The sequence below is a fragment of the Rana temporaria genome, chromosome 7 (assembly GCF_905171775.1).
Source record: "Rana temporaria chromosome 7, aRanTem1.1, whole genome shotgun sequence".
Taxonomy (NCBI): Eukaryota; Metazoa; Chordata; class Amphibia; order Anura; family Ranidae; genus Rana; species Rana temporaria.
The window spans coordinates 181,616,807-181,629,662 of NC_053495.1; the positions used below are offsets into that span (position 1 = coordinate 181,616,807).

General features: G+C 44.4%; 1 protein-coding gene across 1 annotated transcript in view; it reads left to right on the forward strand.

Moving 5' to 3' along the window:
* The window catches only part of LOC120945972 (vitellogenin-A2-like), a 67,504-nt gene that overhangs the window by 27,273 nt on the left and 27,375 nt on the right, over positions 1–12,856 (forward strand). Inside the window, exons 21-24 of the mRNA XM_040360579.1 lie at positions 3,267–3,486; positions 5,755–5,930; positions 8,619–9,203; positions 10,832–10,873. Of these exons, the coding sequence (XP_040216513.1) occupies positions 3,267–3,486; positions 5,755–5,930; positions 8,619–9,203; positions 10,832–10,873 (1,023 nt within the window). The remainder of the gene's footprint in view (positions 1–3,266; positions 3,487–5,754; positions 5,931–8,618; positions 9,204–10,831; positions 10,874–12,856) is intronic.

Sequence of the window (12,856 nt, forward strand, 5' to 3'; positions counted from 1 at the left end):
AGTGTCACCGTGATCACAGAAACAGGAAGCAAGGGGAAAACTCACAAAGGCCTATGGGTTTAATTTTTTTTATAAGACCAGAGTATACATCCAGCTTTTTCTAGTATCTTTTGTTGAAGCCTTTAGACCCGGTTCACACTGGGGCGACTCGTCAGGCGACGCAGCCGCCTGACAAGTCGCGTCCCATTCTAGTGAATAGAACCGTTCTAATAGGAGCAACGCAAGTCGCTCCGACTTAGAAAAAGGTTCTTGTACTACTTCGGGGGCGACTCGGGGCTACCTGCATTGACTTCTATACAGAAGTCATTTTGCAGGTCGCCTTAGATGTCGTCTTCATGTCGCCTGGCCGAGTCGCCCCAGAAGTCGCGCCACCCCTGTGTGAACCGGCTTTTAGAGTCAACCTAAGTTCTAGTGAAGATTATAAATGAAAAGGAAAAATCTGGTTGCAAGAGGTAACACAGACAGTTTATCTTTCAGACATCGAATCATTTGGTACGTTTAAATGGACCCGTTGGTCAATAGTCATAGGCGTGCGCACAGGGTGTGCCGGTTGTGCCTGGGCACACCCTAATCACCTCATGTGAATAAGCATTATCCAGGGGTGGCACCAGGTGGGTGGTTGGGGGATGCCAGTGGCCAGTGTAAATAGCCCCATTATATTAAAGGCTAGGTTCAACCTTGGGAACACAGCAAACTCGTATTTAATATGTTCCAAATCAACTGTCTCCCACCACCAGAGCCTCCTCTCTGTGACAGCGGGTGGCATTCATGTGTGTTTGAGCATTGGGGTGCACACCCTAATGCAATAGGCTGTGCACACCTATGTCAATAGATAGACTTCATAGTGCAAAGGGCTAATGTGATCTACAAAGCTAAAGTTTAACTAAAGGCAAAACTTTTGCGCAGAGGGATTAGAAGCCTTGTCGGATTTTATTGCCGTCCCCGTTAAGGAGATTCCCCCTTTCAATTTGTCCTGTTTACTATTATTATTGAAAGTGAAAGTAAAAGAAAATCCCAAATTGTGGATTGTCCCCAGAAAAATAATAGGGGGGAAATCTTCCAATAGGGACTTTGGTTCCAGTGACCTGGGGGTCCCCAAGGAATTCCCTTAAAGCGGGAGTTCACCCTAACAAAATATTTTAACCTTAGATTGATGCTCATTTTGTCTAGGGGAATCGGGTAGTTTTTTTAAAATCGAAGCTGTACTTACCGTTTTAGAGAGCGATCTTCTCCGCCGCTTCCAGGTATGGTCTTTGGGACTGGGCGTTCCTTCTTGATTGACAGGCTTCCGACGGTCGCATCCATCGCGTCACGAGTAGCCGAAAGAAGCCGAACGTCAGTGCGGCTCTATAAGGCGCCTGCGCACCGACGTTCGGCTACTTTCGGAAAATCGTGACGCGATGGAAGACTGTCAATCAAATAGGAACGCCCAGTCTCGCAGCCCATACCCGGAAGCGGCGGAGAAGATCGCTCTCTAAAACGGTAAGTACAGCTTCGATTTAAAAAAAAACTAGCCGATTCCACTTGACAAAATGAGCCTCAATCTAATGTTAAAAATTGTAATTTCCGGGTGAACCTCCACTTTAATTTGCTGTTTGGCTTATGGAGCAGGAAGTGAAAGGAAAACGCTCAGAAATGGGACACAGATGGCGAATAAAAATCTCACAGGGGTTATTACCCTCCCTTACTCTATAGAAAAAAAAATATATATATATATGTTTTGCCTATAGTTCTACTTTAAAGTGGTTGTAAAGGTTCAGGTATTTAAAAAAAAAATAACAAACATTTTATACTTACCGTACCTCCACTGTTCAACTGTTAGTTTTGTACAGAGTGGCCCCTCCCTGCATTAGATGACCCCCTCTGGGAAGCTCTCTCCCGAGGGGGTTACCTTGTGGGCGCGCTCCTATTTCATACACTTAGCGTCTATAGATGTTGAATGTATGACTCGGCACCACCCCCCCCAGCGCCTGCATCATTGGATTTGATTGACAGCAGTGGGAGCCAATGGCTGCGCTGCTATCAATCTATCCAATCAATGCTGAGACTCTGTGGAGAAGAGGACGCTGGGGACGCAGGTGAACTGGCTCAGGTAATTAAAACAGGGGGCCCGTGATTGCCAGGTGTTTTTTTTACCTTAATGCATAGGATGCATTAAGTTGAAAAAACTCTAACTTTCACAATCCCTTTAAAGTACCGTATATGTAAACCCTTACCTTGAAAAACAACTCAATTACGTATATGCATAAACATTATAAATACTCTTTTTTTCTTTTCTTTTTTATAATGAGCACATAACCTCTGCTTTCAGCTGCATAAAGGGCTTGGAGAGATGGGGGAGGAGACTGCAGGGGGTTGTATCAGCAGGAGGTAGATAAACAGCAGTACACTGATCTTCCCAGTGAAGAGCTGTGCAGTAGGGAATGTCAGTACAATTCTTGGCTATTACAGGCAGGCCGTACTCCCAGCCATAGGTGTGCGCAGCCTATTGCATTAGGGTGTGCACCCCAAAGCTCAAACATACATGCTGGGGGGGGGGGGGATATAAATTGGGCAATTACAATTTTATTTTATTTTTTTACATTTTTTTTATTATTATTATTATTATTATTATTATTATTAATAATTTTTTACATTTTTTGTTTATTTATTATTATTTTTTCTTTTTATTATTATTATTATTTTTATTTATTTTTGAAATTATTATTATTATTATTTAAAAAAAAAAATCTGAGCCCCATTGGGAGGGCTTTGGTGAAATATCAGGAGTCTAAACAGACCCATGATGTATCACTTTGGAGAAAAAGAAAGGGACTGAGGACAGAGATTCACCGGTCCTTTTTCCTTGCAGCCAAGCAGCAGGGGAATTCTGTGCAGCACAGGGTGATTCGGGTGTGCCCAGGCACACCTGGCACACCCTGTGCGCACGCCTATGCTCCAAGCACAGCCAGAAAACTGACCATGCTGGGATGGATGTGCTTCTATGCCTAGGGTTGTCAGTTTGAAATGGAGAACAGGACTGGCAGGATCACCAGGTATTTCACACAAAGGAAGCAATGCAAAGAGAACAAGATACTTTTTAACACAACTACAACAGACAAATGTGAGGAATATGAAATGTTAGGGTAAAATACATTGTAAGCCGCTGAAATTACAAAAAATAACAGAAATCTAGATATGATTGGTTATTGCATTTCATTATTTCCTGTCGTATTGTTTTATTGAATAAGCCTCTCTCACACATTTTTTATTTTTTTGCTTCCTAGGGGGCATCTTCTGAACTTGGAGCCAAGAAAAATGCTTATCCTGGAGGAGCCGCACAACACCGATATACATATGTAAACAACTTCCGCACATGTCTTAAAATTCCCAAGCTTCCTTTCCACCTCTGTTTCCAACATAAATCCGTCAATGCTGCCAACCGCAGACACACCTTCCTGTATCGGCTCGTAGGCGAACACGAGGCCAAGCTTACTCTGAAACCAGGTAAACCCTCAAAAGTGTTACTGTCTGTGATAGGCCAACCACAAGAACAAACAGGGCTAGATTTGGATTTTTTTTTATTCATCCTTTCTAAACTACTGCCATGCTGATCTATAAGGATATAGCTGCCTCCTGCATGTATCCTTACCTGTCAAATGTCTCCCCTCTGTCTCTTATGAGAACTGAAATTCTGTAGGTGGGTCTGTTGTCCAGAGCTCAGTTGGTGGAGTCGTGAGGTCAGTAGACTCCCCGCCCTCCTCTACACTCCCCTTGTCAACATGCATTTTCTCCTGTGTATTTCTTACACTGAATTCTGCTATGCTCACTAAGATCCAGTCAAAACCCAGAAAAGTAACCACACGACTTCAGAAAAGGAGTGGGTATTGGAATTTAAAAACAATGCATCGTACACACGACCGAGTTTCTCGGCAAAAACCAGCAAGAAACTTGCTGGGATTTTTTTTTTTGCAGAGGAAACCGGTCGTGTGTACATTTTTCGACGAGGACCCCGTCGAGCCAAAAAGAGAGCATGTCTTCTTTTTCCTCGACGGGAATGGAGAAACTTGCCTGGTCGAGTTCCTTGACAGCCTAACAAGGAACTCAACGAGGAAAATGATGTGTTTCGCCCGTCGAGTTCCTCGGTCGTGTGTACGAGGCTTTAGGCTTATGCATGAGGTATGTAAATCCCCTGTCACTCACAGCAGGGGGGGGAAGAACAGACAAGGTTTTCTCCATTTGTCTGTTTTATATCACTGAAAAAAGATAAGAGGATTGCTCAGAGCTGAATTAACTTTTTGTGGCAAGACTGGGCACATATGATAGGAAATCTTATACTCTACATTGTGATAGCAAAAAAATAAAAAGAAATTGGGGTTTACATCCACTTTAAGGGTCACTGAAATTGTGAAACTGTCACTGGGCTCCAGTTCGGCAGCACTCCACAAGACAGGGACCCCTCTCAGTGGAAAGGGAAGCCCAATATCTCATTCCAAAAACCAAGGGTAATAATATAAAGCTGGTCCTTTCTCCCCCTCTCCTCTTCTCTATAACAGAATCATAAGGTGAAAAAGAAAAAAAAGGTGAAAAAGAAAAAAAAAACACAGCCACATCAATGGGTTGGCAAGCTACAATCTGCCCAATGGATACGCCATGCCTTTATGTTTTTGGTGGAGCTAATGGGCTAGATTCAAGTAGCCCGCCGTAAGTTTGTGCGGGCATAGCGTATGTTATTTACGCTACGCCGCCACAACTTAGACGGGCAAGTGCAGTATTCGCAAAGCACTTGCTTCGTAAGTTGCGGCGGCGTAGCGTAAATCAGCCGGCGTAAGCGTGCCAAATTCAAATTTGCAAGAGGTGGGCGTGTTTTATGTAAATAAAACATGACCCCACGTAAATGACGTCTTTAACGAACGGCCCATGCGCCGTTCGTGAAAGAATCCCAGTGCGCATGCTCGAACTTCCGCCACAAATCGTCATTGCTTTCGACGTTAACGTAAATTACGTCCAGCCCTATTCGCAAACGACTTACGCAAACGACGTAAAAATATTCTAAATTCGACGTGGGAACGACGTCCATACTTAACATAGAAGCAGGAGCAACGTTACGCCGGAAAAGCCTTATGCAAACGACGTAAAAAAATTCCGCCGGGCGCACGTACGTTTGTGAATCGGCATATCTAGGTCATTTGCATATTCTACGCCGAAAACGACGGAAGCGCCACCTAGCGGCCAGCGTAAATATGCACCCTAAGATACGACGGCGTAAGAGACTTACGCCAGTCGGATCTTAGCCTAATTTTGGCGTATCTTGCTTTCTGAATACAGAAAGAAGATACGCCGTCGCAGGTTTGAATTTACGCGGCGTATCTATAGATACGCCGGCGTAAATTCTTGCTGAATCCGGCCCATGATCTATACAAAAACTTACAACCTCAAATAGTGTATACCAGCAACTATATAGATCAGACCAAAATGAGGGACAAATGAGGAGGAATGAGGGAAAGAGGGACATTGTTCCAAATCAGGGACAGTCCCTCAAAATCCGGGACAGTTGGAAACTATGTTATATTACTAATATCTATACAGCTAACATTACTAGAGCCGATGCAAATGCTTGCTCCTGGAGGTGCTTTACGAAGCACTTGTGCAATCCTGTTCTACCACACTGCCCTCATATGATCCTAATTAAGCCCTTGTAAGCTACCTTTCATAGAGAAATGTATATCTTGACCCTTATGTGGTTTGAGTATCTAAAATCGTGATTGATTTCAGTGAAAGGTAACAAGGAAGGAGACATTGAGAAACTGGTACTGGAGATCACTGCTGGACCCAAAGCTGCCTCTAAGGTAATAGCCCTGGCTGATATGCAGGAGAAAGAGGGAGGTCACATTGAAGAATCCGTAGCCCTGTCAAAGCTGATGACCATCCTTGGCATTGATCAAAATAAGGTAAGACTTCTGGATTTATTTCGTAAGGTAATTATATTGTAGGCTGTTATAGGTGGGCAACCCTCCATGTGATTACATGGGTGTGCTAATCCTTTCTAAGACCTGATTATGGCAGTTTATACTATTTTGGCTGTTATCATGGCCTCATAGCAGGCTTCTCATGTAGATGGCAGAGGGCCCCAGCACCGATATCACAAATGAACTTCTCTGTTATCGGACACATTTGGTACAGGGTCTAACCTTCTACTTTAAACTGCCAGTGCTTGTTCTGTAGGCATGTTTAGCAATGACAGTTAATAGAGGGAGGAACAGTAAACTCTAATGCAGGGGTCTCCAAACATTCTAAACAAAGGGCCGGTTTATTGTCCTTCAGACTCTTGAAGGGCCGGACTTTGGCCAGCGGGAGTGAAAATGTTCCTGGCATCAGTGGTAGTAAACATCCGGTATTAGGGGGAGGAATAGTGCCCCATTGCTGGTATCATAGGGAGGAATAGTACCCCATTAGTGGTGTCAGTGGGAGAAATGGTGCTCCATTGTTGGTGTCAGATGGCAGAATAGTGTCTCGTATCATTGGGAGGCATAGTGCTCCAAGGGCCAGATAAAGGCAAGCAAAGGGTCACATTCGGCCCTCAGGACGCAATTTGGAGACCACTGCTCTAATGCGTTCCGTGTTTTGTAGGAAACGGTAGGGAGCTGCATAAAAAAAAGTAACCTTGATGGTAGACACACATTGAGTGCCATTAAAATTTGACAGCTCTATGATACAGGATATAATTTGCAATACAACAGAGTAACAGCCATTACAGCCAATATCGTGTGACACTTGGGTATTCAGAACAATGCCACACTGAAACTTGAGTACCCAGTATAATGCCCCATTGAAATTTGGGTACTCCAAATAATTCTACCCTGAAACTTGGTTATCCATTATAATTCCACATTGAAACTTGGGGCCCCATGTAGGCAGGTTTAGTTTAGCCTCTCTGCAAGGGTGGCGCTGTTAAGTGGTTGCTGTACAGGGAGGGTGAATGACAAAGGGGAAACCAGGTTCCTCCGAGACATCTTAGACATCTTGGGGTGTCATCAGGGGAGCAGCTGTCTAATTGGACGCTGCTGCTCTGACTGATTTGGTAGCCATCTTTGATGTGGGCAGTGCTTATAAATAGCACTGTCCCCTTCGGGTTGGCGCACATTCTGAGTAGTGGGTAGGTCGGGCACAGATCCCCTGCTGGTTAGTTACAACTGGATTAGTATAGGCTCAGCTTCCTGTGGAGGACTGTTGGTCTATCTCGAGCAGTAGCCTTTCCTTACTCAGGGGCCATTGCCAGTCTACCATCCAACCGCTTCCTCCTCTGATGGATGCTGTCAGGCGTCTATAGTGGCCATATTTTCTTCTTGCCTGGTTAATGTAAGTGTTTCGATCCGGTGTTACCGTGTCTGCATAGTTTGTCGTTCTCTCTCAACAGTACTACATTATTATAAATTGCTGCATCAACCACTTTCCGTGTGAGTACTTTTCCCCTGCGGACAGTGAGCTTGAGACACAACTACACCCCAGGTAGCAAGGATAACTTGCCTTAAGTTTGCGGCAGTGTTGAATTATAAGTCTGTTAACTTACTGCACATTTTCACTGGCAAGTTGTACACTTGCAGAGCATTTGAAGCACAAGTTCTTACACTTTTCCAATTTGTAGCAAATTTGCTTGGCAAGTCTCTAGCAAGAGCAAAGTTGCAGTGGTGAGTCTACAGCAAGAGCTCTGCAAGTCTACAGCATGAAAATTCAGCCACAGTGACCCCTGTGGTGGGAGGACTATTGCACAAAATAAATGAACCAGAACTTGCAGCAGACTTTGCAGAATGTTTACCCAGTACACTGAAACTTGGGGTCCCTGAAAAACACAACACTGAAACGTAATTTTCCTGATTAATACGACACTTATGCTGCGTACACACGATCATTTTTCGGATTGTAAATTTAAAATGATCGTGTGTGGGCTTCAGAGCATTTTTCGGGTTCTGAAAAACGGCAACATTTTTTTTCGACCATGCTCTATTTTTTCACGACGTTTTAAACAATGTCGTTTTTCGGGTTGTAAAAAATGGTCGTGTGTGGGCTTTAACGACGTGAAAAAAACGCCCATGCTCAGAAGCAAGTTATGAGACGGGAGCGCTCGTTCTGGTAAAACTACCGTTCGTAATGGAATAAGCACATTCATCACGCTGTAACAGACAGAAAAGCGCAAATCGTCTTTTACTACCACGGAATCAGCTAAAGCAGCCCCAAGGGTGGCGCCATCCGAATGGAACTTCCCCTTTATAGTGCCGTCGTACGTGTTGTACGTCACCGCGCTTTGCTCGAGCATTTTTTTTTTCATGATCGTGTGTAGGCAATGCCGTTTTAATGATGAAGTTGATGAACTTCGTTTTTTCTAGAGCCTGAAAAACTTAGTTTTTACAACCCGAAAAATTATCGTGTGTACGCGGCATTAAACATAGGGCACCTGATCAATGCCACACATACACACTTGGTCACCAGAATAATAACATATTGATCCCTGGGTTTTCAGGTTAAATGTTGTTCTTCCCCATTAACTTACTGCACAGGCACCCTGATCTGGTGCTGTTAGGAGCTATTAGAAATCTGGGATACTTTGGTAATCAATATGTGTATTTGTTATCACATACCAGGCGACAAATATAACCATGTCACGTAAAAGAAAGCAAAGAAAGAACCATCACGGAGGGGGCGGAAAGAAACAGTCCAGCAGCAGCTCCTCTTCTTCCTCAAGCAGAACTAAGCATTCCAGGCAACACAATGGCAAAAGAAAATCCAAAGAGCAAAAGCGACACAACGCACACCAACAAAACCGCCAGCCAAGCAGCAGTAGCAGCAGCAGCAGCAGCAGTAGCAGCAGCAGCAGCAGCAGCAGCAGCAGCAATAGCAACAGCAACAGCAGTAGCAGCAGCAGTAGCAGTGGCAGTAAACATAAAGGACAAAAAGGACACAAAGGACAAAAAGGACATGGACATGGACAGAGCAAGCAGAGCAGCAGTAGTAGTAGCAGCAGCAGCTCTAGCCCAAGCAGCAGCAGCAGCAGCAGTAGTAGCAGCTCCAGCCAAAGCAGAAGGGGCGGAAGGCACTCACAGCAACATCAAAATAATCAGCAGCACTCTCGCCAGCAAAACAAGAACTCAAGAAAGAAGTGGCAGCGATCCAACTTGGCCAACGGTGAGACCAATGATGAAGACAATGGCAGTTATTCCAGCGAACAGGTAATAATAGCATCATATATTTTATACAATTTGTGACCTTTTCTACCTATTAATGCTTGGTCCCCCAATAGCACCTTTCCTTTGATCTCCCCTACTCTGTTAAGCCACTAGGAGAAAAGAAACTGGGTATGGGCAAGCATGGAACTGATTACCCTTCCTCCGACGTGACAGCATTGGTGCGTAGAGATTGGCTGCTCAGGCCCCAATACTGAGACATAGGGACAATCCTCAGTAAAATGCAAGGTCCGCTTATATTGCCTCGACCCCTACCCCTGAAAAAACTACTAGCTATAGTATGTTCATTAAAGTTACACTAAAGGTTCACTTTTTATTTTTAAATAACAAACTTGTTATATTTACCTCCACTGTGCAGTTCATTGTGCACAGAGTGCACCGATCCTCCTGTTCTGCGGTCCCATGGCGGCTCTCGCGGCTCCTCCCCACAATAGATAACTTCCTCTGGGAAGCTCTCTCCCGAGGGGGTTACCTTGCAGGCACGCTCCCGTGTCATACAGTCGGCATCCATAGCCGCAGAGTATATGACTCAGCCCCACACCCCGGCGCCCCTGTCATTGGATTTGATTGACAGCAGCGGGAGCCAATGGTTGCGCTGCTATCAATCTATCCAATGAAGAGCCGAGAAGTAGTGGAGAGAGCGACGCAGGATCACGCCCACTGACATTCGGGCCTGAGGTAAATATAACGGGGGCTCGGGGGGCCGACAGAGTGTGACTGACTCTCAATGGAGCCAGTACACACAGCCCTGGGGTGGCCGCTGTCCACATTTGGAAAAGGTCATGTCCGTCTTTGGTTCCAATTCAGGTGCGAATTCAGGCAAAAAAACAGACCTGATTTGCACCTGAAATCGGTGAATCGGGATGCACCAAACCCCCATGTGTGAACCCAGCCTTATATAGCGCCAACAGTTTACGCAGAGCTCTACAATGTAGAGGGGAGGGACAGTAAAATTACAATACACTTCAATGCAGAAGGGAAGGGAGGGCCCTGCTCATGGAGCTTACAATCTACAGGGACAGGAAGGTAGTACAAAAGGTAATAGCTGCGGGGGGTGATCCGATGGAGGTGACTTGGGTACAGTTCTTAAGTGAAGGTCGGGTAGGCTTCCCTGAATAAGTGAGTTTTCAGGGATCACCTGAAGGTGGACAGGGTAGGGGCTGACCGGACATACTTCGGAAGAGAGATCCATAGGATGGGAGAGGCTCTGAAGAAGTCCTGGTGAGGTGAGCAAGGGAGGAGGTATCAAGGGAGCTAAAAAGTCTTTGGAGGAGCGGAGAGGACGATTTGGGTAATATCTGCAGATGAGGTGATGTAGCTGCGGGGCTGAATGTGCATAAAGATATTTAATGATAATACTACTAGTAACAAAGATTTAAATAAATTATACCCCATATGACTGCCACATTATTGGCAAATATTTAATTTGAAGTTGAAGTTTAGGTATTGAAATTTTTACAAATCTACATAAACAGAATAGAGAGGGTGAATCTCCCCACCGGGGGTAGAGACGGCAGTGAAAACCTGACAGGTGTTCTGACCCCTCTCCACTCTGTCCAAAACAAAAGAAAATGCTTTTAATTATATTCTAATAATACATATTTTTTTTAAAGGTGAAACTTTATCAGCTGCGTTTTAGAAGACCTCATGGTAAGGTAAGGGCTCATTCATTATATTCCGTGATAATCTACTCTAGGTTACTCTGGGTAGCAGACTGGTTAGCATTCTTGCCTTGCAGAGCTAGGTTAGTTTGAAGCCTCGTACACATGTCTGAGGAACTTGACGGGCGAAACACATCGTTTTGCTCGTCGAGTTCCTTGTGAAGCCGCCGAGGATCTCGGCGAGCCAAATTTTCCCATTCCCGTCGAGGAAAAAGAAGACATGCTTTCTTTTTGGCCCGACGAGATCCTCGGCGGTTTCCTCGTTGAAAAGTGTACACACGACCGGTTTCCTCGGCAAAAAAAAAAACCCAGCAAGCTTCTTGCTGTTTTTTGCCGAGAAACTCGGTCGTGTGTACGAGGCCTGAGTCGGTTTTCTTCCAGCCACAGATATAAATGATATAAACGACCCTCATCTGAATGTCGTATTCTGCAATGATCAATCACAAAGCTGGGTTGAGAACGTTGGAGGGTTAGGTATGGAGCCACCCAAAGTAGGACATACTATTTGTGCAGACAAGGGCCCTTTAGAACTTAGTGGCCCATCTATGGGTCAGATGGACGCTACGACCTCCTCCCACTAAAAGAGACAAATAAACAAAGGCTTCCATTGTCCTAGTTGTTAACCAATGCACAGTGAATAAATGCTTTCACTAGGATAGAAGTGGAATAAGAGGCCCAATTATTAGTCTTGTGTGGGGGTCCTCTGGTCATTTGGTCATTCATTGGAGCAAGCAACTCAGTCCTAATTAAAAAAAATCTATTGGTTAACAAAAAATATGAAACTAATATCTACAAGATAACCATTCTGCAATGAAGTTTAGAAGCATCACTGGTATTTTTGTGGAGCACGTGTGTTTTTGGACTAAAGATAACTGTAGGTATATCCACAAGCTTGAATGCCATTTAGTTCAGAACCATTAAGAATTTTCCACCTTACAAGTTGACTCATAAGGTTTCAAAACCTGTAGAGAGCTTAAAGTGGAAGTAAACCCTCCTATCTTTTTCAGCCAAGGAAGCTGCCATCTTGGCCTTTGTATAATCTTCAACTGCCACGAAGCTGCACATGTGATCAGTTATGACACCAGCCATTGGATGGTTTGACAGTTTGGTTGAGAGCACAACCAATGTGCAGTTAGCATTCCCGGCATGCCGGGAATGTTAACAGTTTTTTTAAGTGTTACAACGATGGGTTTACTTCCGCTTTAATGATATCCAATTTGTAGATGAGATTACTACTACTCCAAAGCCTCATACACACGATCGGACTTCCATCTGACTTTTCCGTGGATTTTTGTCCGGAGGGCGTTGGCCGTGAACTTGGTATGCAGAACTTTTTCAGCCAACTTTAACCAAATCACGTGGTTTTTCAGCCCTGTACTGCCACCCTTTGGGCAACTTTTGCTATTGTTGTCTGATGTTTAGCATTGGTTTTGCGCATGTGTGTTTGTACTTTGGATTTTAGTCCGATGGATTTCTGTACACACGATCGGATGATCCGACGTAAAACATTTGTTGTCGGAAAATTTCAGAGCATGCACAGCGAACATTTGTTGGCGGAAATTCCAATAACAACTGTCCGATGGAGTATACAGAAGGTTGGATTGTCCGATAAAACACATCCGTTGGACCATTGTTGTCGGAAAGTCCGATCTAGTGTATGGGCTTTTAGAGTTGACTCGGGGGCTGACTGGCAAATTGTGGCCCAGGGGGAAAGTACAACCCAGAGGCCCATGGTGCAGCGACTTGGCTCCCTCCCATTCTCTACCTTCCCTGGCTCCTACTGAGCTCCAACCCAAGCAGTGTTCATTTTTACTTTAATTTTTAGTTATAGTCTTTTGACTAAAATGCCATTTTAGTATTTAGACGTATTGTAATCATCTGAATTGTTTTAGTTATATTTTAGTCAAACAAAATCTCCAGTTATTTTAGTCAACTAAATTAGAATTTCCAAACGAATTACTGTATATACTCTTGGAG